This window comes from Geospiza fortis, unplaced genomic scaffold, assembly GCF_000277835.1.
Source record: "Geospiza fortis unplaced genomic scaffold, GeoFor_1.0 scaffold658, whole genome shotgun sequence".
Classification (NCBI taxonomy): domain Eukaryota; kingdom Metazoa; phylum Chordata; class Aves; order Passeriformes; family Thraupidae; genus Geospiza; species Geospiza fortis.
In genome coordinates, this window is record NW_005054674.1 from 143,609 (window position 1) to 168,556 (window position 24,948).

General features: G+C 57.0%; 2 protein-coding genes across 2 annotated transcripts in view; both read right to left on the reverse strand.

Annotated features, from left to right (window-relative positions):
• Positions 1-534, reverse strand: part of CAMK2B (calcium/calmodulin dependent protein kinase II beta) — a 17,632-nt gene extending 17,098 nt beyond the window's left edge. The window contains exon 1 of the mRNA XM_031065088.1: positions 422-534. Coding sequence (XP_030920948.1) covers positions 422-534 — 113 coding nt within the window. The remainder of the gene's footprint in view (positions 1-421) is intronic.
• Positions 535-566: 32 nt separating this feature from the next.
• Positions 567-24,948, reverse strand: part of NUDCD3 (NudC domain containing 3) — a 25,994-nt gene continuing 1,612 nt past the window's right edge. The window contains exons 2-6 of the mRNA XM_031065089.1: positions 23,976-24,364; positions 10,976-11,108; positions 6,725-6,868; positions 2,150-2,338; positions 567-1,618 (exon numbers count right to left, since the gene is read on the reverse strand). Coding sequence (XP_030920949.1) covers positions 1,508-1,618; positions 2,150-2,338; positions 6,725-6,868; positions 10,976-11,108; positions 23,976-24,364 — 966 coding nt within the window. The 3' untranslated portion in view covers positions 567-1,507. The remainder of the gene's footprint in view (positions 1,619-2,149; positions 2,339-6,724; positions 6,869-10,975; positions 11,109-23,975; positions 24,365-24,948) is intronic.

Here is a 24,948-nt window from a genome sequence, read left to right on the forward strand (position 1 = left end):
GGGGGCCGGGGGGGCCCGGTGAGTGCATCAGCACCGGGAGATGCCGGCACTGGGGTGGGCGACACCTCGGGCGGGGGTGGCATCCCCAAAGCACCCACCGTGTGAAACCTAGCCAGCTGTGGGGATCCCAGACCCACCCCCCTGCCCCACAGACACGAGAATCCAGCACTTCTCCCCAGGGATCTCACACCACACCCCGAGGAGTCCAAAATCTAGCCCCCCTCCCCCGGGATCCCACATTCCAACTCCCCCGCATCCAAGTAACCCATAAATTCAGCCCTCCTCCGGGTATCCTACACCCAGCCCCTCCCAGGGATCTCAGAATTCACTCCCTCCACCCCCAGGAGTCCTATATCCACACCCCGAAGGACCCCCAAATTCTACTCTCCCTTAGGAATCCCATATCCACCACAACACCCACCCCAGTGTCTGGAGCCCGGGCCGGCAGACAGACAGACAGACAGACACCCCGGACTCGGTGTCCCCGTCCTTGTCCCCTAAGCAAGGTGATGCTGGAGAATCGGGCACACTCATCTCCCCTGGTGGCACCGAGTCACTCACAGGCCCCAGGGTGACATGTGTTTATTGCAGGCTGGGGGTGAGGGGTGGGGAACAGGCCGGGGACCCCCAGCCCACACACCGCGGGGGGAGGGCTGGTGGAAGCTGTGAGAGCCAGGCTGGGCTTGCTGGGGCCTCCCTTCCCAGGCAGACCCCACTCTCAGACCCGCAAGTACCATGCCAGGGAAACCCGTGTTTCAGGGGCTCCTGCCCAGCTGCTGGCCATGAGGGGTGGGCCTGTAGCCCCCCCAAACGCCAGTGCTGTGGGAAGCACCCCTGCTGCTCCCTGACACAGGGGGAGCAAACCCTAGGGGATGGCTGTGGCCTCTACCCACTCCCAGGTGTCCTGACAACCGTCCAGTGAGGAGATGAAGGAGGGGGAAGCCAGGACAAAGCCCCCTCCGGGGGCTGGGCAGAGGGCAGGGGCAGCACAGCCCCCTTGGGATACCCTGGAGCGGGGTTGGCGAGAGGATTTGGGGGTGCCAGGTGGGCAGGGTGCTGGCAGAGGCAGGCAGAGCCAGGCTTCCCCATCCCCACTGCCCATAGCCAGCACCCATCTCCACCTGTGAGGGGCAAAGCTGCCCCGTGCCAGGGCAGGGAGGGCTCTGCACCCCCAGAAACCCCAAAAGCAGTATCCTCCTCCACCAAAAACAATAATTATCCACCCAACGTGACCCAACACGCTCCCTCTATTCCAGAAAAACATGGAGCAGCTCGAGGAGAGGGGAGGGGAGAGGAGGGGAGGAGAGGGGTCCTGGTGCCCAAGTTGCCGTGGTGACAGGATGTAAATCTGCCCACTTCCTCAGGCTTCCCCTCACAGCACGGACGGTGCCGGCAGCATGGATCAGTGAGTCCCGGGCACTGGCGCTGGCTGGGAGGATCCTGGTGGGCATCCAGGGGCGGGCAGGTCGCCTCTCCCCGCTTTATTTCTCAGTTGTTTTTGCCACTGTCAAAACTGGACGGCGCCGGGGGATATGTTGAACATGGAGGGGTCGAATTTCTGGCCGCGGAACGGCGAGCCCTCGGTGTCCCAGCCCTTCTTTAACATCTCATGCACCTTCTGCAAAGAGGCGTCCGTCAGCCCGGGGTGCTGCCACGCCGCTCCCCGCACCCCCTGCTCTCTCTGCAGCTCATCCCACAGGGGCTGGGGCTGCGTGGCCACCTGACCCACGGGAAGGGGTGTGGGCAGCAGTGCCCCTTCCTGCCTGGCTGGCAGTGGTCATTGCCAGGGGCACACACCATTTCTGTGCCCAAACAGCACCCCGGGCAGCACCAGGCAGCTCCTGGGTCGGGCTGAGCCCAGACCCATGTGGATGCAGCCCTGAGCAGGGCCAGCCGGGGAAAGAGGCCCAGGGATGTGGGGCCCACCCCTGGTACAGAGGGTCTGGGCTTACAGGCACTTGCCAGGGCGCCAGGAAGGGGAAGGCAGGAGTGCATGGCAAAAGATTGATCAGCAGAACCTGATCCCCCCCAAATGTTAGTGTGGGGGGACACGTGAAGAGGAGCTCTGAGATGGAGCAGAGCCATGGGGCCCCTTTTCCTGGGGATGGGACCCTTGAAAGGCAGGTGGCACAAGGTAGCCAGCACCTACCAGCTCATGGCTCTGGGGCTTGCCCTGCAGCTTCTGGTGGTAGTCAAAGGTGAGGCGATCCAGCACAGCGTGCTCCTCCTCGTCCACCGTGGCCATGGAGCGCTCCTTGTTGATCTTGTCAATGTCGATCTGCTCCTCGCCCTCCAGGATGGCATTCCACCAGTACTCATCCCCCTTGTTCAGGCTGATCTGGGGACAAGCTGTGGGTCAGTGAATGGGGAGAGCAGCCCCTGTGCTGCCCAGGATGTGGCTGGTACCCCTGCCCACCTCACAGCTCCATGGCAGGGATGCAGAGCTCGGCTGACAGCAGCATGGTGCTTGCCCACCAGTGGAAGTCAAGCTCACACTAATCCAGCCTCACAGCTGGCAGAGGGGTGGCATGCTTGTGCCTCTCTCCCTCAGCAGCCAAAGGCTTTGCACAACCCTGCTGTGGGCCCCCACAGCCCCAGCTCACGCCCCGAGGATGAAATCTCAGCCCATACTACAGCTCAAAGTTGGGACCAGTGTCCCCCAGCAACGCCTGCCTGGGGGTGACACTGGCCTGGGGCCACACGGCTGACACAGCAGCAGTGGCAGAGCCCAGCACTGTGGGATGAGGAGGCTGTGTCTGGTGGAGTGTGGGGCCAGGGCCCCTGGTGCGGCAGTGCAGCCATCTTGCCTTTCCCTAACCTAGAAGGAACCTTGGCCTCAGCTCCCCTGGCTCTGGCTGGTGGGTGGCAGCACGGGTGGCAGAGGAGGCAAGGACATCACCTGCTGCTCTGTGCCACCCCTGCTGCCTGCCAGCACCTGCTTCCCGTGGCACCACAGCTCAGCAGCAGCCCCAGAGGGATGGACAAGGAGAGGGGCTATCTCCCTGCTCCAGCCAACACCCTCAGTGGGAAAAGCCATCCTGATGGCAGTGCCTTGAACAGAGCTGGCTGGCCAGCAGGGCTGTGCTGAGGCCAGCATGGGGCATCCTGCAACAGGAACTCCAACTTGCTTTTAGCTTTTCCAGGAAGAGTGGGCTGCTTCCTCCCATGTTATTTCAGCACTAATCCCAGCAGCGGGGCAGATTTATGGCATTCGTCGGCCTCTGCAAAATCATCAATAAAGGCAGACAATACAATTTGCTCAAACCTCCCAGGAAGCTCAATAGCTCCGGAGGGGAGAACATGGACAGCCATTCCTGTTACGGAGCCAAGCTTCTCTGTGGTGTGAAGAAAAGGAACCAATTAATACAGGAGGGGGTGGCTGGGGTTTAATCCTTCTGGGAGAGCAGAGCCGGTAAAATATTCCAGCTTGGGGAAGGCGTTAGTTTTTCCAGCTAGACAGGCATGCTTGTTCTCTTTTTAATTGCACAGTTCCACTTTGGAGGGGAGGGAGAGCCACCGAGGGTTTGCTCCTGGGCTTCCCAACCCTGGGTGGGCAGGTGGGGGAGTGGAGGAGCCCCCAGAACATCACCCTAAGACAGAAAGCAAAGTGGAGGGGCAGCAGCCCTGACTGCCCACACTTGCAGCAGGAGCACCCTTCAGGCTCCTCAGGTTTGGAACAGGAGGGATGACCCCATGATGCTGCTGGCAAGCTGCGAACTTCCCCAGTGAGGACTCTCAGCAGCACGGGGAGGGCAGGGCTGAGCACCATGAACTGCATCCCCTCCGCCTCATGGCTCACAGGATGGCAAGCCAAGACTGCAATAAACGTTCAAGGCAGGACTTGCTGACAAAAGCCCAAGCATGGAAAACAAAGGCTGAGAGGAAGAGAAAAAGAGAAGGAATGGGAGAAAAATCCTCCACAACGAAAATAATACCAAAAGGAGTTGTGCACAACACCCAGTGGGGATTGCTAAAAACAGCGAGGTTATTTTAATCTCACTTTCAACAAGCAAGCGGTTGTGACAGAGAAGGGAGAGCACAGGGATGACACCCAGGACCAGGGTACCGTGCAGCATGCCACAGGCAGGGGCACGATCCTGGGACAAAATCCTGAGCAGGAGGAATGGACAGGCCCCCACCCCACATCGCCAGAGCACTGAGGAACAATGCCAGCTGGATTCTGCTGCCGTGCACACGGGTGTGCCAAAGGATGAGATGAGAAACATGTTGGTGTCAGGCTGGGCTCCAGCTGGGAGAGCTCCATGGAGCAGGAGGCGGAAGGCAGAGTGGTCTCTGAATGCTGGTGAGGGGAGTTCTGGGGCTGCTGGAGAGTGAGTGACATAATGAAGATGATATATGAATAAGAACACCAGGCAGGATGGGGAAAGCAGAACTAGGATGGGTTGTAAGGCAAAAAAATCTCCCCAGGATAAGAGCTGGAGGAGAAGGGAGTCTGCTGGTGGCACGGCTGTGAATGGCATCCCAGAAGGGAGCTGGGAGGAGGCCAGGGAGGCTGAGGACAGTGAGAAAGCTGTTACTGCAGCCACCTGAAGAATGTGGGGATCTTGATGATCCCTGACACACCCTGCAGGAGGACACAGGACTCAACAGCCCCTCTGCACAGAACTGAGACCTTTTCAGACAGACAGGACCAAGCAAGAGAGATTCCACCTCCTTGGCACCAAGACCAAGTTCTGCTGCAGGGATCACCTCAATTCACAGACTACGAACATGCAGCATGGACAGGGCCACCAAGGTGTCCCAAGCAGTCCCCAAGGCAGGCAGAATCTCCTTGGACGACCCCAGTGCTGGCACTGGGTGAGTTCAGTTTTGGCTACATCCACACCGTGCCAGAGAATGCCACCCCTGGGTCTCACAGGGAAGCCAGGCAGCACCTTGCAGCTTCTTGCAGGAGGGAGACAGCCCAACTGCTGCATTTGGAGCTCACAGGGAGCGATGCACAAACTGGGGCACAGAAAGGGTCCATATGCCCCATAAGCCCCAAATAAACCCCAATGGCCCCATCCAGGCGCTGAATGAAGCAATGCTTTCCCACAAGGGTGGGTGTCCCCTGGTGAATGAATCGGGAGGAGGCGCAAACCACTCCTGGCTACTCAGCGCATGGAAAAGGAGCTGCTCTTGAGCGAGGATTACTCACTCTGCTCCAGTTACCTTACAATTCTTCAAGCGAGATCTCATCCCACCATCAATATGTTGGCAGCCAGCTGGAGATCCTCACAAGCCTGGGCTCGTGCTATTTGAGGCAAGAGCCAGCTCTGGGGCTGGGGGTGACGGGCCCCCTCTGCTCCTCACGGCCACTCGGGAGGCATCGAGCCTTGCTCCGCCCGCGCCATGCCCAGCCTCTGGCAGGCACTCAGGAGACACTGCCTCCCTTGCTGATGCTGGCAACACCCACCAGGGACTTCCAGACTTCCATCCACACTGTGGAGCAGACACCCATTGGGCCACCTCCTCTTCAACGGGTTCATGTCTTTCCAGGATTGTTTCTTTGTCCCAGATCAGCTAATTTTCAAGATGTTCATGAATATTTACAAAATGCAGGCTAAGGATGCCACTAGCACATCCCTTCAGTGGCCTAGCAGCGTCAGAGAAGCTCCTCTCCCTTGCAGGGACCTCACTCAACCTTTTGGCACCAGCCTGTCACCCGAGGTACATCCCTGTGGATCAGCAGTGGTCAAGTGGCACTGTGCAGCCTCCCCGGACACCATTCACGGGATTCCTGACTCTGGCAGCACATTTCCACTCCATTTTCCACTGTGAGGGCTTGGATTTGGGTGCTCATCTGCTGCCACCCTCATGCCACAAGGAGAAAGGCTTAGAGCCAGCTCATTCCCTCCCAGGAGACACCACGTATCCTCTCCTGGGTCTCACAACAGCTTTGGTACTCCTGAAACTCTCGAAAAGCCTCTGGGTGGAAAAGGATAGGGCAAAGATAGTCACAGGTAGCAAAATCCTGCTCCTAGCACAATCCTGGCCCCCAAACTGGCATAGAAACTTTGGAAACTGTTTGGCACTCAAGATCCCAGGATGAAGAGCAGAACTGAAGCAGCTCCAGCTGGGAGCACAGCTGAACTCCCACCCTCAGCCTGAACATCTGGAGCACTTCAGAAATGAGGCTTGGGGCTGGGAACCCACCAATAACACACAGCTGGGCATCAGCTGCCCTGAGACCTCCTCGACAGGGATGATTTGGGACAACAGACCCCCAGCAAACCACAGGCCTGCTGGAGGCAGAGGAGCCACAGTGCCCACCTCAAACAGGGCAAGCAGGAATCCCATGACAGGACAGAAAGGAGTGGTGAGGAACAGGCACCTGCCAAGATGCTGGGGCTAGAGTGGGGCCAGGAGAATTGGAAGACAGGGTCAGCAAGGCCAGGTGTGCAGGACCAGCAGTGCAGTGCAGGGCCCCATGCTGGGATTAAGGACAGAGACCACCCTCAAGTGATGGCTGTGCTGCCTGTCCCCTGCTGGGGACCCCTCTGCCCAGCCCGACAGTCGTGCTGCCCAGCCCACACCCTGACAGGCAAGTCAGGAGTAGGAGGCAAGGCACAGCACACAGGCAAGGGCAGCATGAGCCAGACGTTGGACAGGCAAAGCCAGACACATCTAGAGCTGGCTCCAACTTCCAGCTGCTCCAGTTTCTTGGGTTAAGCATGGCAGAGCTGCGAGCCAAGCAGACACAGCTGGTGTAGACCACCCTTACCAAAATACACTTCCCAGGCTCCAGGCTCCACAGGGAACTCTCCGTGTTGATCTTGTGGGTGAGCTTCCCTTCCATGAGGACGTGTTGGCTGCTTCCCTCCAGCACTGCTACACGAATGGCACCACTGCTGATATCCACAGACACCTGGAAACAAAGACAAACACAATAATCCGGAAGGCTCCTGCTTCCCCTCTCACTGTGCAGGCTGGGGTTTGGAGTCAAGTGCACTTGCAGGGGGATGAGAGAGAGAAGAGCTTCCAGTCCTATCTGTAGCAGCAGGGTGAGAATCCCACTGTTCTCTCACAACAAAGAGCGACAGTTTGGATGAGAGAGGGAACCTCTTCAGGGAAGGAAAAGCAGTACAGTCCAGCAACTGGGGGGACCCCTGAAGGATTCAAGGCAGCTGGTTCTACCCCGTGCCTCAGTTTCCCTTCAAAGGAGACCAGGAATGCTACAGGCCTCCAAACAGCATTCAAAGGTTGGACATCTACTTGCTGTGAGAGAGCTCTTTAGGGTTTGCCTCTCTGCCACCGTGCCAAGCTGGGCATGAGTGTGTGTGATCCTGATAGCTGAGCAGGGGCTGATAGTGTCAGGGTTCCTACACTAGGGCTGCAGCAGGTCATCCCCTGTTTGCTGCACCATGCTGAAAGCTTGCTCCTTGGCTCTGCTTCTGCTGCTGGAGGCAGCCCTGGGCTGAGCCCAGGCCTCCCATCGGGTGCGTGAGGAGGGGCTGTGTGCAGGAGGAATGCTGCAGCACGCTTTCCTGGCTCCCTGCTACAGGGGCAGCTCCGTCCCCAGGAACAGGGCCAGTGCCCGCCCACAGCAGCCATATGGGGAACCCTGCTCCGACCTGCCACGCAGGTGACATGGCTGTCCCCCGGGGAGACAGAGGCAGGCTGTGAGAGGCACGCAGTTCCCTTGGTCTCTGTAGAGACCATATGTTCTCTCCTGTCCCCTCCAGCCCTGAGGTGCCGCCAGCAGAGCCCACGCCAAGCCAGGGGATGTGGGGAGGACCTGGCTGGGAAGGGGCAGGATTGTGGCCCCCTGCGCTGGCCCGAGAGGAGGAGACTGCAGTGAGATTTGCCTGCATTCTCTCCCAGAGTTCCCCCAGATCTTCCTCCTGCTCTGCAGATCTCATTTGAAATGTTATTACATTATCCATTACCTAGGAGACTTCCAGCAGCTCACTAGCTCCACGCAGGCAGAAGACAGGCAGAGCTGCTCCAGCCAGAGAGGGAACGTGGCTGTGTGTGACTGATGTCACCAGGGTACAGCCCCCAAACCTGCTGTGTGCTCCAGCAGGGGCACAGGAGGCCCAGCACACACAGCACAGGGAGTCAGCTCCAGTGGGAGCTGGGAGCAGGACTGTGCTCATAGGGGACTGGGGAAGGGACAGGAGGATGGCAGAGGACCGCAGGCTGTCACCTGGCTGGGATGAAAACACCTCCAGAGGAGGTGCTCCCTCCATGGAGCAGCTCCCTCAGCCCAGTGCTGACACCTTACTGCAGAGAGGCAGGGGGATGAGGCTCTGCCCTCCACCACCACCATCTGCTCGGGCTCCTGGGCGCAGGGACAGAGCTACTGATGCTGGCCCTCAGCACAGGACAGGGCCTGCCCAGAAAGGACCAAGGGCAAAAAGGCAAGGTGACTCCTAAGCTGGAGACATGGCAGGCACAGGTCTGTGGCAGACATTGTGTCTGTGGGTTCTACACGGACAAAAACAACCAAATGTGAGAGGGTTTTATTCACAGGTGGCTGCACAAGGTATCTGGTGGGGCCAAGGGACACCTTTTAGGTAGCTCTGGGACCAGCAACGAGTGGAGAGAGGGAGCAGAGAAACCCAAATGGAAGAAGTCTGGGAAGACTTCACCTGGCCACTTTGCTGTGCAAGTAGACAACACGAGAAGCCATTCCAACACTGCTTCTACGCACACCTAGCAAGAAGGTCCCACCCAGCACAGCAGCCCCCCAGGAGTAGGGACGGGGGCAGCACATGCCTTGCTGGAGAGCCCCTCCATGCATGGAGGGACATGTCTGAGAGGACTTGGGTGTGCACAAGGCGGTACCTGTGGACAGCCCTCACCTGGGGAAGGCCAAGAGCAACCCACAGTACTCTGGCAGCTCTGAAGCTTCCTGTCCCTCCCCATATGCTCCCTGCGAGCACCTCTGCTCCCCAGAACACCTGGCTGCCCCCAAGGAAAGCCAGCTCTCGTTGTGTGCTGTGGCCTTTTCACCACAGTGATTACTGTGCACACTGCACGCCCACGCCCACCCACGCAGCTCAAACAAGCAAATACAAACTGAGAGAGGAATCGAGCTTGTCTCCTTTTGAGTTCAGCAAAGAGAGAGGCTTGGAGTCATCGTCTCTATTTGAGTGCTCAGATCCACGGGCCTCTGCTGCGCCCACAAGTAGATCAGAGTGGGGGGACCATGGGGGAAGATGCTCTCACCTACCCAATCACCCATTCCTGCTCCAAGGACACCTGAGCTCCATACAAGGCAACCTTAAGCTCACCAGAGCAAAATGTGCCATAGCAACAGCCCAAAACCCAAAATGTGTCATAAGGAAGACTGTGAGCAACATTAGAGTTGAGTGCACTCTGAACCCAGGGACCAAATGGGGAAATTTTTAATCTTGCCTTGGCAGGCAGAAGCCAAAAACCTGGTAATTTTTTTTTAAATATGAAGTTGTCTGAATGCAAGAGAATGTTGCTCTTGTGCAAGTACCCATGAACAACATGTCCAAAGTACATGGAGCTTTTAAATTGCTCTGAGTCCTCCTGCTCTGGCCCAAGCCCCAGACTGTCTGTTCTCACTCCCCTGAGGCTGGGAATACACAGAATCATTTGGAAATGGAAACTCAGCTGCCAAGAGGAGCCCCAAGAAGGATGGATGAACAAACACCAGGAAAGAGAGTGCAAGGAGAAGGAAGTCCACCATCTGAACAACCAATTGCTTCAAGAGGGCAGCGTGGGCAGGTACTGGGGCAAGGGTGGGCAAAGCCATGCCACGGGCACAGGGGAAGGGGGTGCCTTAAAGCCCCTCTGCCTCCTCTGAGGTGCACGGACTCTTCCACAGCCATGGCACAGTCTTGAACCAAGGAAAGGTCAGGAAACCATATCCTGTCTCTACTCCTGTGAGCTCCTGCAGGCTTGTGAACCTCTCCATGGCCACGGATGGAGCAGACAGAGCCCTGGGTGGGGTTTTTGGCAAGAACACAACTTCCCTGGCATGGAGGAAACTTTCCTAGTCAGGGAGAGGAATCGTGACCAAAGTTTGATGCAGAGGGATGGAATATCCATCTGGACACCCCAGAATCCTTTCAAGAAACACTCTGGGGTTGTTTTAGAGACCCACTGGGAGAGATGCATTTTCCTGGTGTCCTGCTGTGCCTGTGACAGCCGTGTGCCCCCTCACCCCTCTGGCCCGGGCTGCTGCTGCTGCTGCCAGTGACATTCCTTGGCATGCTGAGGAGCTGTGTAGGCTGAAGCCAGTGACAAACTCCAGCGTGCTCCTTTCAGCCACCCTAGAAGCAGAGGAGAGCAGGAGGTGGGGGAGCACAGGCTTCCCAAATGGAAAAATACAGAGGGAAGGGCAGCACTTGGGAAAGAGTTCTAGCTCCAGCTAAGGCCAGCCATGGGCACACTCCCTCTGGGTCCCTGACCAGGAGGGAACAGAAGGGGTGCAGGAAAAACAGCATGAGCACAAGGAGAACAGGGGAGTTCCTGCCTGAGCCAAAGAGAGGAGAGACCTCTCTGTGCATGAAGCCAGCCAGAAGGAGGGGCTGGCCCGCAGCCTCCTCCCCAGGCCGGCTCCCTTCCATCTAGAGCAGGTCAAGCCACACAGGGGCTGTGCCTGATCCAGCTCCCCAGTGCCAGAGGAGCTGTTCCAGCAGCTCCTGCTTCCAAACAGAAGGCAGAAGACACTCAGAGCCAGAGGAACAACTGAGGAAGGGCATCCATCCCCAGCCAGGCTCCAAAACACGTGTGTGAGTATGCAGGTAGTGGAAGCAGAAAGAAAAAGCACAGAAGGGGTGAGGCAGTGCCAGGGAGCCTAGCTGAGATGGAGCAGAGGACACTGCAACACAACAGGAACACGGGCAGGCTGCGATCTCAGTCCTCACCAGACTCACACTGTGGAATATGGCACAACCACATCTTGGTCCTTCAATACAAAACACGGTCTCCCAGGAAAGCTGTGCACCCCAATGGAAAGGGAAATGCTACAGAGACACCACTCACACCACTTTACCTGTTTGCCTTTGACAATGTGCTTGGGCACAGGCACTTTAATTTCCAGGTCACTGTAATCTTGGGACCAGGTGTAATTCTCTCGCACAGCCCCATTGTAGCTGTCGGGGTTTGTCTGGAACTGCTCCTGTCTCCTGTGGGGGGAGAAAGGGGAAACAGGTTAAATGTCAGAAAGACCAGAGGCTGGAGAGAGCAGGAAGCCTGAGAACAGGATGCAAGAAACCAAAAGGGAGGGCATAGCCTCTGCTTGGTCCTCCTACAGTATCTCTCCCTCACTGCTGGCTCTATGGAAGGCAGCAGGTCCAAGGAAGTAGCCACAGGACAGAGGGACCACAGCCACCCTGCCCACTGTGGGTGATTCACAGTCCCGTCTCCCCAGTCTGCTGCAGGGACAACAACCCTGCTGAAAGGACAACTGGTGAGACACACGACGGTTTGGCTGCCCAAAAGGTGCAGAGCTGGCCCCCAGTGGGTCCAGAGCACCTCCCTGGCCACCTCTGCTCCAGTGCAGAGCTCCTTGTTCCCTCCTCTTCCCATCACAGCTGGAGCAGGGACACTGGCATGTGCTGGGTGTGAGCTGTCCCCCAAGCCACTGTCACAGCTGCAGAGGTGGTGGCCTATGGTTGTGACCTGAAAACACAGCATTGGTTCTCCTCACCCTGATTTTAACGTTTGGGAAAACCACCAGCTGTTATGAGCAGGGCAATTGTTCACAGGAAGGGGATGGAGCTGGGGACCAGGATGCCTCAAGAGCCATCCCAGGGTGCCTGGACAAGTGAATCATGAGCAACACTCTGAGCACAACACTGCCCCTTCCAGCTGTGGAAATGCCAGAAAAGCTGAGGAGATGGCTGCAGGGGTAAGATGGAGTTTATCATATCAATAAGCAATAATCAATACTGTGTTTCCAGACAAGAAAGGAGATCATCACACCTATATCCCTTTAAACTGCTGGGCTGGGGATCTATTCCACTGAACTCTCACAGAGAGGGCTTTCAAATAAAATCAAATCTCTTCTAAAGATAGCTGTGGTGCTAACAAAAGGCAGAGTTATTTTAAAATGTTTTGATACCCACCTAGGCTTCAATGGAGAGCTGGATAAACATGGGGGTCAGGGACTTACATAAAGGGGGGGCTGGTGAGGAGCAGCCTCAGGGCACAGACAGCTTTGGGGAGCCTATCTTCCTGTGCCCCTCTCCCCTCCTGGCACCTCCACTCTGGGGGGGCCCTCACCAGCATGGGGTGGGGCTGGCTCCAGCAGCCCAGTGCCCTGAGGGTTATGTAAGAGCCATCTATTTAAATTAAATTAGGCTGTAAGACAGCCGGAGGGGGCTGTCGACGTGGCTGCACGTCCCCATTTTTTTTCTCTGTGGTTTCACAGGGTCCACCAAGGGTTTCACTTGCCCTGCTCCACTGTGCATCAGGGTGGTTCTGATCCGATCCCAGGCCCTGAAGGCACTGCTGGCACTGGCAGCTCCCTGGCTCCCAGCCTCTGCTGGCCATTTCAGGGGGCATGCATCATTTTTCGGGCATCTTGGCCTTGGCTGGCAGTCGCCTATTGGGTGCCCATTGCCATGGAAACAGGGTTGGCATGGCAGGGAGCTGCTGCGTTGGCTCCAGCTGTCGCTTCCCAGCCGCCCCCGGACTGGAGGAGTCAAACAGGCTGGAGGGCGAGGAGCCCAACGCTGCAGGCGGCCAGGGGCTGGGCTGGCAGGGTCTGCAGGGCTCACCCCCGCGGGAAGAAAACCTGTTGAAATAGAGAGGCATGGCCCCAGGCATTGTCTCATGTGTCCCCTGGTCCCCACCTAGGAACAGCCCAGTGCTGGAACCCAGCTTGGCTCTCAAGGCACAACTGTCTCAGAGACCACCCTGCATCAGCCCCTGGCAGGGAGGAGGGTCTGTGCAGCCCGGGGCAGCTTGGCTGGTTAAATGCCCTCACAAGATGTTTACCCATGCTGTGGCATCTGCCCAGGCACGGCACAGCTTCATGGGACTCCTGCCCTCCATCCCAGGCTGGCCACAAGGCCACACGGTGAACCAGAGAACAAATCTGACCCAATTTCAAACCCAGCTGGGCTTTTTTCCTCCTAAGAGTGTTTCCTTCTAAGCAGTGTTGGCCACTTTCTGTTCTTCTGTGACCTTCAGGGGCAGCAGCATGGAGGGGGTTTGACACCCCACAGTCCTACCTGCCCCACCCTTCAGTTCTCTGCAGCCTCCCTCCACGACAAGCCCAGTTTTCTGGCTCAGTGGCCACGCTGGCCAAGGCAGAGCCCAACCTGGCTCCTCCCAAACCTGCCAGCAAGCACCTGGAGGAAGCTGGGAATTGCCACCCCAAGTGTCACTGGCTCCCTGCAATCACAAAAGAACCAGACAAGAACCATCAAACAGCTGTTTCCCCTGGCATGTTCCCTCCAGACCTCTCCGGGGAAAAACTCCAAAGGAAGCAGGAGGAGGCAGTGGGCTTATGCCCAGTCAAGGCTCGTGAGACCAGATGCAGATCATCAAAGGTGGGAGAAATGCACTGGTACAAAGGCACAAACGGTGAGACGCCAGCTGCAAATGCCACACGGCCTCAGCACAGATAAAACCAGCAATCACTCACTGTCACAAAGTCACCAGGTCTGCCCTGGATGCGCCTTCTCCTCAGGAGAAGAGAGAGCAGATCCCAGTCAGGCAGTTCTGGATAGCCCCACTGGGAGATTACCAAATGCCATCTCACTGCCTACGAGAGCACGGGTGGACTCACCACCCCACAGCCAGTGTTAACTGTGCAACAGGGAAACTGAGGCAGGACTTGCTCTGTCCAACGTCTCTCTGCACAGTATAGGGACTGTGCAGGTGACAGCAGCCTTATCCCCAGCCCAACTGTCCCTGTGGGACAGCTCTGTCATTCTCCAGAGCTGCTACAGCGTCAGAACTGGAGCACAGCCGGTTGAAGGAGGGACATGTCACCACCACCTCTGCCATCATGTGCAGCTCACTGGACAAGCCCAGCCCCACTGGCTCGGCCCTGCAGCCCCTCATCCAGCTTCAGGGGGAGAAGTTCCCCCGAAGAGTGCCTAAACCTCCCTCCAGCCATGGCTGCTCGTCCTGAGGATGCGAGTTCCAGTGCCATCACTTCTCCACTCCTCTCCTCCCCAACTCCCAGTCCAAATCCCCCCAGGTGTTTACCCAAGACACCACCAACCTCTGCTTCAGCTCTATTTCTAATGTTAAAAATCCACGCATGGGCTTTGTACCCCTGAACAGATCACGGAGGGACTCACGAAGCCTGGATAATTCCACTGCCAGTGTAACTGCCAGCTCTGGAGCCATGGAGGATGCAGGGTGGTGAAGGCAGGCCGCAGCCTTGTTAGGCACTGCTGACAAACGGCTGACAGCTCTACCACCTCCTGGAGCAACTCTTCCTTTCCTGGACGTTTTCCAACCAGATCTCTGCCTGGTCCAACTGTGCTTAGCACACACCATGGCACTCCAGGATTGGACCCTGCTCCTTGGCTGGGAGGCAGCTTCCCTCACCATTCACAGGAGAGAGCTCTGGCTCACAGCAGGCTGGGCCAAGCCATGCCACCACGCCGGAGGTGGCTCTCCTGGCCAAAAGCATCTGTCACGTTGTCCCAAGAGCACCACTGTGCAGGGGGTGAGAGAACCTCCTGCACCAACACCACGGCTCCTGCTCCCATCCCAGACCCAGCAGCTGAAGAGAGAGGTCAGATCCAGCCCACAGTGTGAGTTGGGTGGTGATTGTCCAGCAGTACAGCCACTCCTGGTGTGATGGTCACTCACCGGACTGCCTGAACACCTGCTGGGCTGGGGCAGGTGGTGGCAGGACTGAGGGGAGGGAGGGTGACAAAGCACCAGCTTTTAAACCCAAGGGTTTGGCACTGCGTGCACTTGGCTGCCGGGTGGTGGGGATGGTGGGGGTGGGTCTATGTGTTCTGTCTTGTTCTATTTTTGCTCGCAATGTGTCATTTTGGGGGAGGTGAAACCTTTAACAATGCACCGTCGAGAAGCAGCCGATCTGTTCCCCACTCCTCAGAGCCACATGGCGCAGCCGCTGCGTGTCCCTGGCACTGCAGCCACTCCCTCCCTACACACTGGGCAGCCACACAAGAGGACAGGACTCCCTGAGAGGTGGCAGTGCTGTCCCTGGTGGACGTGCTGGATGTCAAGCCCCATACACAGATTCCCGGGCATTTCTTGCTCCGGGATTCCCAGCTCCGTGGGTTGGTGACGCACGATGAGCTGAGCAATGTGGAAATGGCAACAGCAATCCTGGCTCTGTGGACAGCCAGCTGAACACGTTTCTGTCCTTGGAGCTCAACAGCTGCAGCATCAACTCTGCGAACGCAGTGCTGGACACAAACAAAGAGCAGGAACCAAACACACCCAAGGATCTGGTTGGTTGAGCTCAGAAGAAGCAGGGTAGCTCACTGAGTTCCTCTTCACTGAGGAGTTTTGGTGCAAGCATGCAGAAGTTGAGGAAAAGACACAGCAGTATGAGGAGCAGAGGTGGGAAAGTGTCACGGGAAGGAACTGATATCGCATCATGCCAACGGACCCCCTTTTCCCCCCATAAGAAGAAGGAAAAAATTCCAAGGGTTTTGAGAACAACTCAACGAAGGTGATCCTCTCAGCCTGGAGCAGTTCAACTGCAGGTAGCACAGGGCTGCTGGGAACCAGCACCATGTCAGCAATAACCATCCTCCTGCTGTGGCAGCACTCGTGTCACCCTCCTAGGGTGGCCTGCCAGAGCCCTGGCAGCCTCCAGGCATTCACTCTACCACAAATCCCTGCTCCCTCCTGGGGAAGCTCCTTGCACCACACCTGCATCCTGCCCTCCCAGCACTACAGGGGCTGCAGGCAGCCCAGCAGGGCAGAAACCACAGAGCAGTGCCAGCTAGGCAGGCAGGGGGATGGCAGAGCCCATTCTGCATCGCTGCAGAAAGGCCACACTAACCCAAAGACACTAGCACACACAACAGAATACAGATTTACTGGAATACTGATTTCCAGAACTTCTGCCTACTAGCTTTTCAGATGAGAACCAAAAGTGCCTCAAGATACAGGAAGGTCTGTGCGCCCCAAAAAGCTCCTACCAAGCTTCAGCCAAAGCTAAAAAAAAATAGCTTCTAAGATGATTTTGAAGAGGGTAAAGTGTGCCCTCTTCTCCTCAGGGTTCCAGTGTAGGTGCTGTAGCAACAGGTAGGGAATCCAGAGGTTTAACCTCACCAGAAAGCTGCATTCCCAAAGCTGCAGGGACTGTGTGCACAGAAAATCCCAGCTTTGCACTCCTTCTGCAAGCAAGCTACAAAGGAACCTCCCTCCCACCTCCAGATTTAACATCTTTTGGCATCAAAACATCAGGACAGTTGCACTTTCTGTCTCTGGGTTCTGCCTGGGAAGTGCCAGGGTAGGAAAATGTAGACTGCAGCTCCCAGACCTTCGCTGGATCCAGGAGGCACCCAGGGCTCCACAAAGGCTTCTCTGTACCACCACTTCAACTAATGAGGGCTCTGGCACAGCATTAAGCAAGCTGAATGCCAAATCCCTTCCTTTACAGTTCAAGTCACACTGCAGTCAATAAACTTCAGGATCCCCTCTGATCCCCTGTGATCCATCCCCATCCTCTGTGACACTCCTTGTCCAGCAGCAAGCTCCAGCCCTGAACAGCAGTGGTCAGGGCCCTCCCAGTCCTCAGGATTTCCTCCAACCCAGGTGTATTTGGTTTGCTGGAGAACCACCCAAATCCAGTTTCGGAAAGTCTTCTTCATCCCCAAAGTGGGCAGAGGTCTGTCAACAGTTCCCCATAGCCCATTATCCCTGGGATCCTCAGCACACAACCCCAGGACTGCACTGTGCAGCTTGGTGATCCTGCTCTCAAAAACACAAAGTGAAAAATACAAGCCACCGCCTTCCCCCTCACTCTGAAACCTGAGGCACAGCCCAGCCAGGAAGTGCAGCCCAGGCTCAAGCCTGCAGTGCCCGCCACCAGCCTTACAAGGATCATGGAATCATGGAATTATTTCAGTTGGAAAAACCCTCTGAGACCATCAAGTCCAGTTGTGTCCCCAGCACCGTCAAGGCCACCACTAACTCACGGACCCAAGTCCCAAATCTGCATGTTTGCCAAACCCCCCAGGGATAAGTACTCTATCATCATGGCCCTGGGCAGCCTGTGCCAGGGCTGGGCAGTTCTTTCCATGAAGAAATCTTCCCAATATCCAAACTAAACCTCCCCTGGCACAACTTGAGGCTGTTTCCTTTTCTCCAGACCTTTGTTCTCTAGGAGCAGAGCCAGATCCTCTCCTGTCAGACAGTTGTCAAGAGTAAGAAGGTTCCTCCTGAGCCTCCTTTTCTCCAGGATAAGCCCCTCCAGCTCTCTCAGCTGCTCCCCATATGACTTGTACTTCAAAGGTCACCTCACCTTCAGGAAGCCTCAGAGCTTCAACTTACCACCAGGATGGGACCAACAACCAAAAATCAAGCCCATCAGGACACATCCTCCTAGACCTCATTGTGCCACCAAACCCAGGTGACATAGTGGGAAGGGGTCAAGGCTCCTCCTGGGTACCAGGTGCCCACATGATGCCTTTGCTGCTCTACCCAGCAGCCACCCAACAAATGCACCTGCCTCCTCTGCATCTGGAGCCCCTGCCAGCCCCACTGAGATGCTCTGCCCCCCTCCCTGCTGGGGGAGAACCCTGCTCTTTTCCAAGCTGGCTCATTTCAGGAGAGCTCTGAGCCTTCCCTTTTGCATCCCGAGTTATTTACAGAGCTGTTCCACAGCGCCAACTTACTGACATTAGGCAAGTGGAAATGCCACCACCGGCTTGCAGAAGAGTGCTGGAGTGCTGGCACCAGGGGGCTAAATTTCACTACTGCTGGGATATTTAGGTCAAGGACAGCAGGACGTGCCACCGTCTGGAAAAGACCCCTGGGATCTCTATTGTTTGCACAGAGCTTATACAGCCTTGGGCTTCAGAGATCTCCCGTGAGAGACACCTGCACGCAGCCAGCCAGGCTGCCCTGGCAAAGGGGGATAAGGCCAAAAGAAGCCAGTGGGATTGAGCTGTGGGAATAGAGGACAAGGTGGCCTCTCAGATCCCTGCACCACCAACAGAACCTGGCCCAATCCAGGTAGTTTTCCACGTTAGGCCCCTTTTGGTGAACACTGCAATATTAAACCAAGCAAACAGTAATTGCTTTTTTACCTAAGAATTGGGCACATGCTGTCCCTTGGTTTCCAGCCCTGGGATTTTCTGCTTGTTGAGTGAAAAATTTATAGGTTTTAATTTAGTTATTTTTGGTCCCAGGACCTAATTTTGGAGCTCAGTACCTTGGTAGGGCAACCAAAAGCCTTAGCAGTTCAGTGCAGCACAGGGAAGCTGGCACTCTGCTGCTGATCTCAGCTACCCAACTGGAGGGGCCTGGTTCTCCATGAGAACACTGGAAAATTGGACCTTGACTGCTCCTCAACATCTAATAATAATCCCCCCAAAGGGCTGAAGGACCAAGTGTTTAGAAAGGCACTGAACCACTCTGTATCCGGATAGGGTGAAAGCAGAGACAAAGTATCACTGCACCGCTCATTCTGTTCTTCTCCTCTTCCCCCCGCATCTGCTGCTGATGGAGACAGGATACGGGACCAGATGGAGCTCAGCTGCATCAGGTCAGGCCGTTCTCTGAGCTCTGTCTGACTCCTGCTCATGACAGGCCTTGGCCGCGCTGGAGGAATTCCCTGTGCACAGCCCCACGTGCAGAAGAGGAATCGGAACCAGGACAGATTCTCCTTAAATATGGATCAAGATCAGCTCCTTTCTAGGTCAGGCTGGAAAAACAGCATGGACGCTGAGGTGAGCTCATCAGGAAAGCCCATAGGGGCAGCAGGGACAGAAACCAGTTTAACTGGCTTCTGGTCTGGACAGTCCCAGACAAGACTGCGGAGCACCTAAGGGTTCCTCTCCCTTCTGAATGGAAAAGGCTTGAAAGGAGAAAGCTTGGGACAACACGGTCTTGAGTCAAACAAAACCAGCCTTGCAGTTAGCAGCAGCAGCTCCTCTTCATAGCCCTGCTCCCCCAGAGAGGGTGACCAGCAGTGAAATTCCTGTCCCCGGCACCTCAAGGAGGATGCAGCCATGCCAGGAAGCCCATCCTGCAGGCACCTCACAACAAAATGCCATCTGGGCTTCCAGCAAAGCCAAGCCGTTGCTAAGTTGAGTTAGACTCACACAGGCGCCTCATGGAAATTTCCCAGAGCACGGCTGTGTCATCCCAGGGATGCTCCCAGTGCAGGTCACAAAGGGTTAACTCCAGGTGGCCGGGGGCTCTGGGAATGGGAGTGGTGGGTCTCAGGAGAGAGCTGGAACGTCAGGAGTCAGCTCACCAGATTAACGCATTTTGGTTCAATCCAGCCAGGGAGTACCCCAGGGGTTTTTGTAGGTCACTGCTGAGCCCCAGCTCCCCTCCCAGGGACAGCAGGGAGGTAGACCAGCCTGGTGGGGGCCTCACCTGGACCAGGTGTGTGGGGAACCCAGTGTGGCCAGGGCTCTGCTGCTCAGCAGCAGCCTGTCTGCCCCCCTCCTTGGCATTGGCACTGTGTGCACAGGGTGAGCAGAGCCCCTTCCCCAGTCACAGGCTCCAGAACACCCGAAGGGTCTCCTTCAAGGAGCCATGAAGAGCCCCCTCCTCACCTCAGCCCACTCCTCTTGCTGCCCTTTTCTCTCCACACCCCAGAAGGTGAAGGGCTGAGGCCACAGAGACCCCAGGGTTTCTGCCCTGCACATTGCTGTGCCCAGCAGCAGCCAAAGGGTTCCTCAGGCACGAGGCACTTGCACAGCCTCCTGGCCCCACCTGGCACGGTGTTCTGTGCCCCAGAGGCCCTGCTTCCTGGGTGTCCACACCCAAAAATCCTCCTCTCAGAGACCTCACCTGCCCAGACGATCTCTAAGGTACAGACCAGAGCTGCCCCAGCCTGAGCACACCTGGCTGGAGCACCTGGGAGAGACACGAGAGCTGGAGGGAGAAACACATGAAGGTGAGACATTCACCATCATGCACAGGCTTCCAGGACTGCCCTTCCCAGCCTCCTGCACCACCTCCAGCCCATACTTGGAGTAAGAGAAGGGACTCACAAGACAGGGGGATGAGAGCTTCCCCCCAGTTCACACTGGGAGAAAGCAAGGAGCAGAGGGAAGCCAGGAACCAAAGTCATAAAGCACAAGCACAGGCCGGGCTGCGCAGTGCCACACGTGGGCTGCCAGGCTCTATTTTAAATGCTGTGTGGCAAATATATGCAGGATGGAATCCAAGCTGGGGGAAGGGGAGGGTGCTGGGCAGCAGAGGTGTTCAAAATTAGGAGCTGAGCTCAGGCAAGGATGGCTTCTGGGAGCAGATGGGGGAAGAGCCAGAGCTGGGACTGTGCAGCTGCAAGGCGAGGAAGAGCAGCCCCATGGTGAGGCGTGAGGAGGGCTGTGCCCTGCTGCCCTCCTGGCAAGGCAGGGATAGCAAGAGAGCTGCCACAACTGGGGCAGCTGCAAGAGGAGCCTGGCTTCTTCTGTGGCACAGAGACCTCTGTCCCCTTGGCCCAGCTCCTGGCACAAATGTCACCCCAAAGACACCTCAGTCCTCAGTGTATTTACACCAGCTGCTGCTGGGTGATCTGGCACAGCAACATGCAGCAAAAAGGAATTGATTCACCTGCCTTTCACAAGTGAGGGAGTTCGGGAGACCTGGACAAGCCCCAGACTGAGCCCTGAAAACCTCCACACCTGCAAAACTGGCTTGATTCATCTGGATCGACCCTGAAAAAGCTGCTACCACCTCGCTGTGCTTCATAAGATGTTCCCAACCAACAGCCCAGCACCCGGGCGCAGCGCGAGGCTCTGATGGGAGCTGGCAGATCTGGGATGGTACCTGCCCTACATTTCCAGAGCCGTCAGGTTGACAGAATGAGCAAGTTTTTATATAGCTTCTAGTGGCAGCGGTTTTCTTCACCAGCGGCTGGAGGGGCGGGGGGAAGGAAGGGAGATGGAAAATATTTTTGTTTAAGCTCTTTTCTGCATTCCTGTTGCCAGAGTTGTGCATTACTCATGCGCCCCTCGTAGCCAGGCTGGTAGCTCTGGGTTTTGCTCAGAAGGAAGGGGCTGTGGAGAATTAAGCAGTTGGTTAAATTATTAATAGTCTGTCGGGGGGTGCCCGCCCGGCCCCCAGTGCCTTTCCGGGGGCTCCAGTGCCCCCCAGAGGCATCGAAACCAACTACAGCGGGACAAACCGCGGGCTCCCCTGCCCTCCTTCAGCCCGCACACACCCCCTGCTCCTGGCCTGGAAACCACGAGACTCCTGCAACTGGCACAGGGCCACCTGCACCTGGTCTCACCCACCACGGGTTTAAACTGGGAGGGCACCAAGGGGGCTGCAGGTGTTCCACCCCACCAGCGAGTTTGGGGTGGTGGGAGCAGCAGGAGAAGAGGGAGAAGAGCCCATTGGGGAGGGCAGAAGTTGCAGTGGCAGCTCTACGCAGCAGAAGGCACCTTCTATTCATGGCAACACCCAGGGGAGAGCTGCCACGCAGGGCTTGGTGCTCAATGCCACAACTGCAGGCTGCAGAACAGCACCTGAGTGTGAGGTCTGACAGGGGCCAAGCTGCAGCAGTGCCAGGACACACGCAGAGGGTGGCGCTTGCAAGGGTTGAGTTTTAACCAGGCTCTCACCAGACACAGCGGAAACCATCCCTCTTGGCTCCACCACACTCGCTGTCAGACCAATCCTGCTCTCACACGAGCCCCCACCTTCCTTCCTGATCCCTCCAGTTTCCTTCCTGCAGCCCTGACATTTGTTTCAGGCAGCTGAACTCTCCTCACACCAGCTGATGCCCCACAGCCAAAGCCCTGAGGTGAAACTTCTTGGGGCAAACCACAGCAAACGTGGCCTGAACAGGGACAGGAGCAACTGGCACTCAGCCCAGCCCAGCTCCCTCTGCTCACAGCTTCACTGGGCCTCCAATCTCTCCCTCTCTTCTCCACTGGGAGAAAGCTGGGCTGGACACACCCAGGTCTCTGCTGTGCACTCTGGCAGGGATTTCTTTGACTTGCTAATTTTGCCCAGGGAATGGGGTCAGACTGGCAGCCCCAGAGAAAATCCACCTTTACCAAGAGAGCTCCAGCGCAGGCATTGCAGACGATTTCATTTTTGGCTTCTGGCTTATCTTTACCCCGTGGGATGCACATCAGTTACACCCAAGCCCTTTCTCCTCCTCCACTGGGCCATGTGACTCAGCAACCATCTTGCCTGTCCCCTTTCCCCCTCCCTGTAGTGGCCACTCCAAGACTCTTCCTCAACACAGCCAGAGCTCAGGCTCTTCTCCAACATGGCTCCAGCCAAGGCTGCAGAACCTGACTCCACATGCAATCATGGAATACCCTGAGCTGGAAGGCACCCACAAGGATCACTGAGTCCAACTCCTTGCACAGGACAACCTCAACAATGCCACCATTTTCCCGAGAGCATTGTCCAAATGCTCCTTGAGCTCTGGCAACCTTGAACACAGAGCCTGAGTGCCCAGCCATCTCTTGGCAGAAGAACCAAACCTCTCCACTCCTGCCACTTATCATTCCACTGCTCCCAAGATTTTGTTCCTCAGACTGTCCCTTCCATATTCAAAGGCATATGGAATATGCCCCAAAGTCTGAGCTCTGAATTCTCCATCCCCTTACAGGATTCGGGAGTCCTCCAGTGGTCCACTCCTTTTTGGCAGCTTGCTCCAAAACTGGCTGGGAGGAGGGACCCCCAGCCCAGGCTTCCCTCCTCACCAAGTACCAGGGGACAGCAGGGACGAGGCACAGCAAAGCCCCACACGCGGTCAGGACCATTGTGGCGATCAGAGATGGCACAGCCACCACACGGGTCTGACCACAGAACCCACCAGGCAGGGGAGGAGGAGATGGAGTCTGCACAGCCAGCTCACAGCACCACCCCTGACCTGGTCAGCAAAGAAACACAGCAGTCTGAGCCTCAGTGAGGCACGAGGGCCCTGAGGAAGGGCTGGGCAGCTCTGACTTGGCTCAGGGTCAGGGTGATGCCAGGGAAGGATGAGTGGAGCCTGTACAGGACCTGCATTCAGGTTCAGAGGGGCCGTGCTGGCTCTCCACAACCCACAGCTTGCTGCTCAGCAGAGCCAGACTGGGAGCGTCCCAGAACCTGTGGAAGGACTGTGACACAAAGACATTTCTGCACAAATGGAAGCTGCCTGGCACTGCTGGAAAGCCACCAAGCTGAAGAGAAAACTCTGCAGCACTTGCTTCATCTTCAAAGCTGGCCCTGCTCTGAGCCAAGGGCTGGGCCAGAGACCTCCAGAGGTCTCTGGTGCTGCAGCTGCCAGGCCTGCCAACAGGTAACTCCCAGGTACTGCAGGTCTCTGTGCCAGGCCTGCCAGCCCCAACCTGCAGGTACTGCAGGTGTCTGTGCACATGCACAGGTATTGCAGGAGTCTGTGCACACTCCAGCACCAACTCACAGGTACTGCAGGTATCCGTGCACACTCTCAGGTACTGCAGGCACCTGTGCACACTCCCATATGGCTTCTGGGATGTCTCCCAGCATGCCAGGAGTCCAGCACTCACAAAAAGGATGTAAGACTTCCTCGTGAGCCTTAGCAGGTGCCAGAAAAGGGACAGTGCACACCATAACCAGTTTGTGGAGGAGCTGCATGGCCCAGCCCAGCTTTGTGGGGCCATGTACAGGATATGCCACCTCCCCTGCTCAGAGCAGAGTGGGAAACCCTGAACCACCCACAGCGCAACAACTGCTGCCCTGCTGCGGGGAGTTACACAATGCCTCCAGCCTTGGAGGCCTGCAAGGGAAATCCTCACAGCCTCCTGAAGGGCTGAGTGCCTGCAGAGAAAAGCCAAAACCCAAAAAGGGCTGTGCAGGGAACAGTGGATGCTCTGCCCAGGGTTCTGCCTCCCCCCACCAGCAGCATGAAGAGAGTGAGAGAGCCTTACGTGGGCAGCTCTGCTGGGGCAGCAGCCCCTGGAGGCTCCACTGGCAGCGGGCTGGGGGCTGCAGCGCCCTGGGCTGCAGCTGGCTCCTGTGTGCCTGCAGCTTCCCCAGCATCTGCTGCTGGGATGTGCTCTGTGGTCTCCACCTCGATCTCCTGAGCTGCAGGACACAGTTTCACCCTCTCGGCGGCTGCAGCTGCCTCCTCCTCCTCCTCCTTCTTCCTCAGCTTGGCCTCAAGCTCGCGGCGCCTCTTCTCATCGTCCTGCCTGGCCATGCGCTCGAACACCCGGAACGCCTGGGGGGAACAGCAAACACAGGCAGCAGCACAGTGAGCAAGGACAGGAGAAGCATCACACACCTGGGCACCTGCTCCTTCCTGCCCTGCCTCTCTCTACACCACACACCCACCCTGAGCTGCTGCAGTCACCACAAAAACAGTTCATGACTCTTTGGGAAGTCCAATGGTCACGTCAAGCACGCCTCAGAAAGCCCTGGGGGCATTTTAGAATTGTTTCTTGGGTTGTGTTCTCAGAGCCAGCCTCACCCTGGCCTGGGAAGAGGGCTGGTTACTCCAGGGAAAAGCAGAGCAATGAGATTCAGCTCTTGGCTGGGAGGGGGCTCCAAGGAAGCCTCCCCTTACCCGTATTCCAGGCTCACCCAGGGACCACTGGCAAGCCTGCACTCAGGCAAAGTCTCCAACAGGCAGGCAGGATGAGCTGACCCGGGAGAAGCTGAAGGACAGCTGAGTTGGCACTGCCTGTGCCCAGGCAAACAAGTGCAGAAGAAGATGTGATCCCAGCAGATGCAATCCTAGCCCTCAGCTGGCCTCCAGCCCAGCCTGCCCAGTGCAGCTGGAGGTCAGACGTGACCCACAACTGCCCGGAGCTAACCTCGCGGCAGCCCCGATACCAACACCGCCCAGCCGGGGAGACACGGCCCGTGCGGCTCGGCCCCGCGGCAACGAGAGCACCGGCC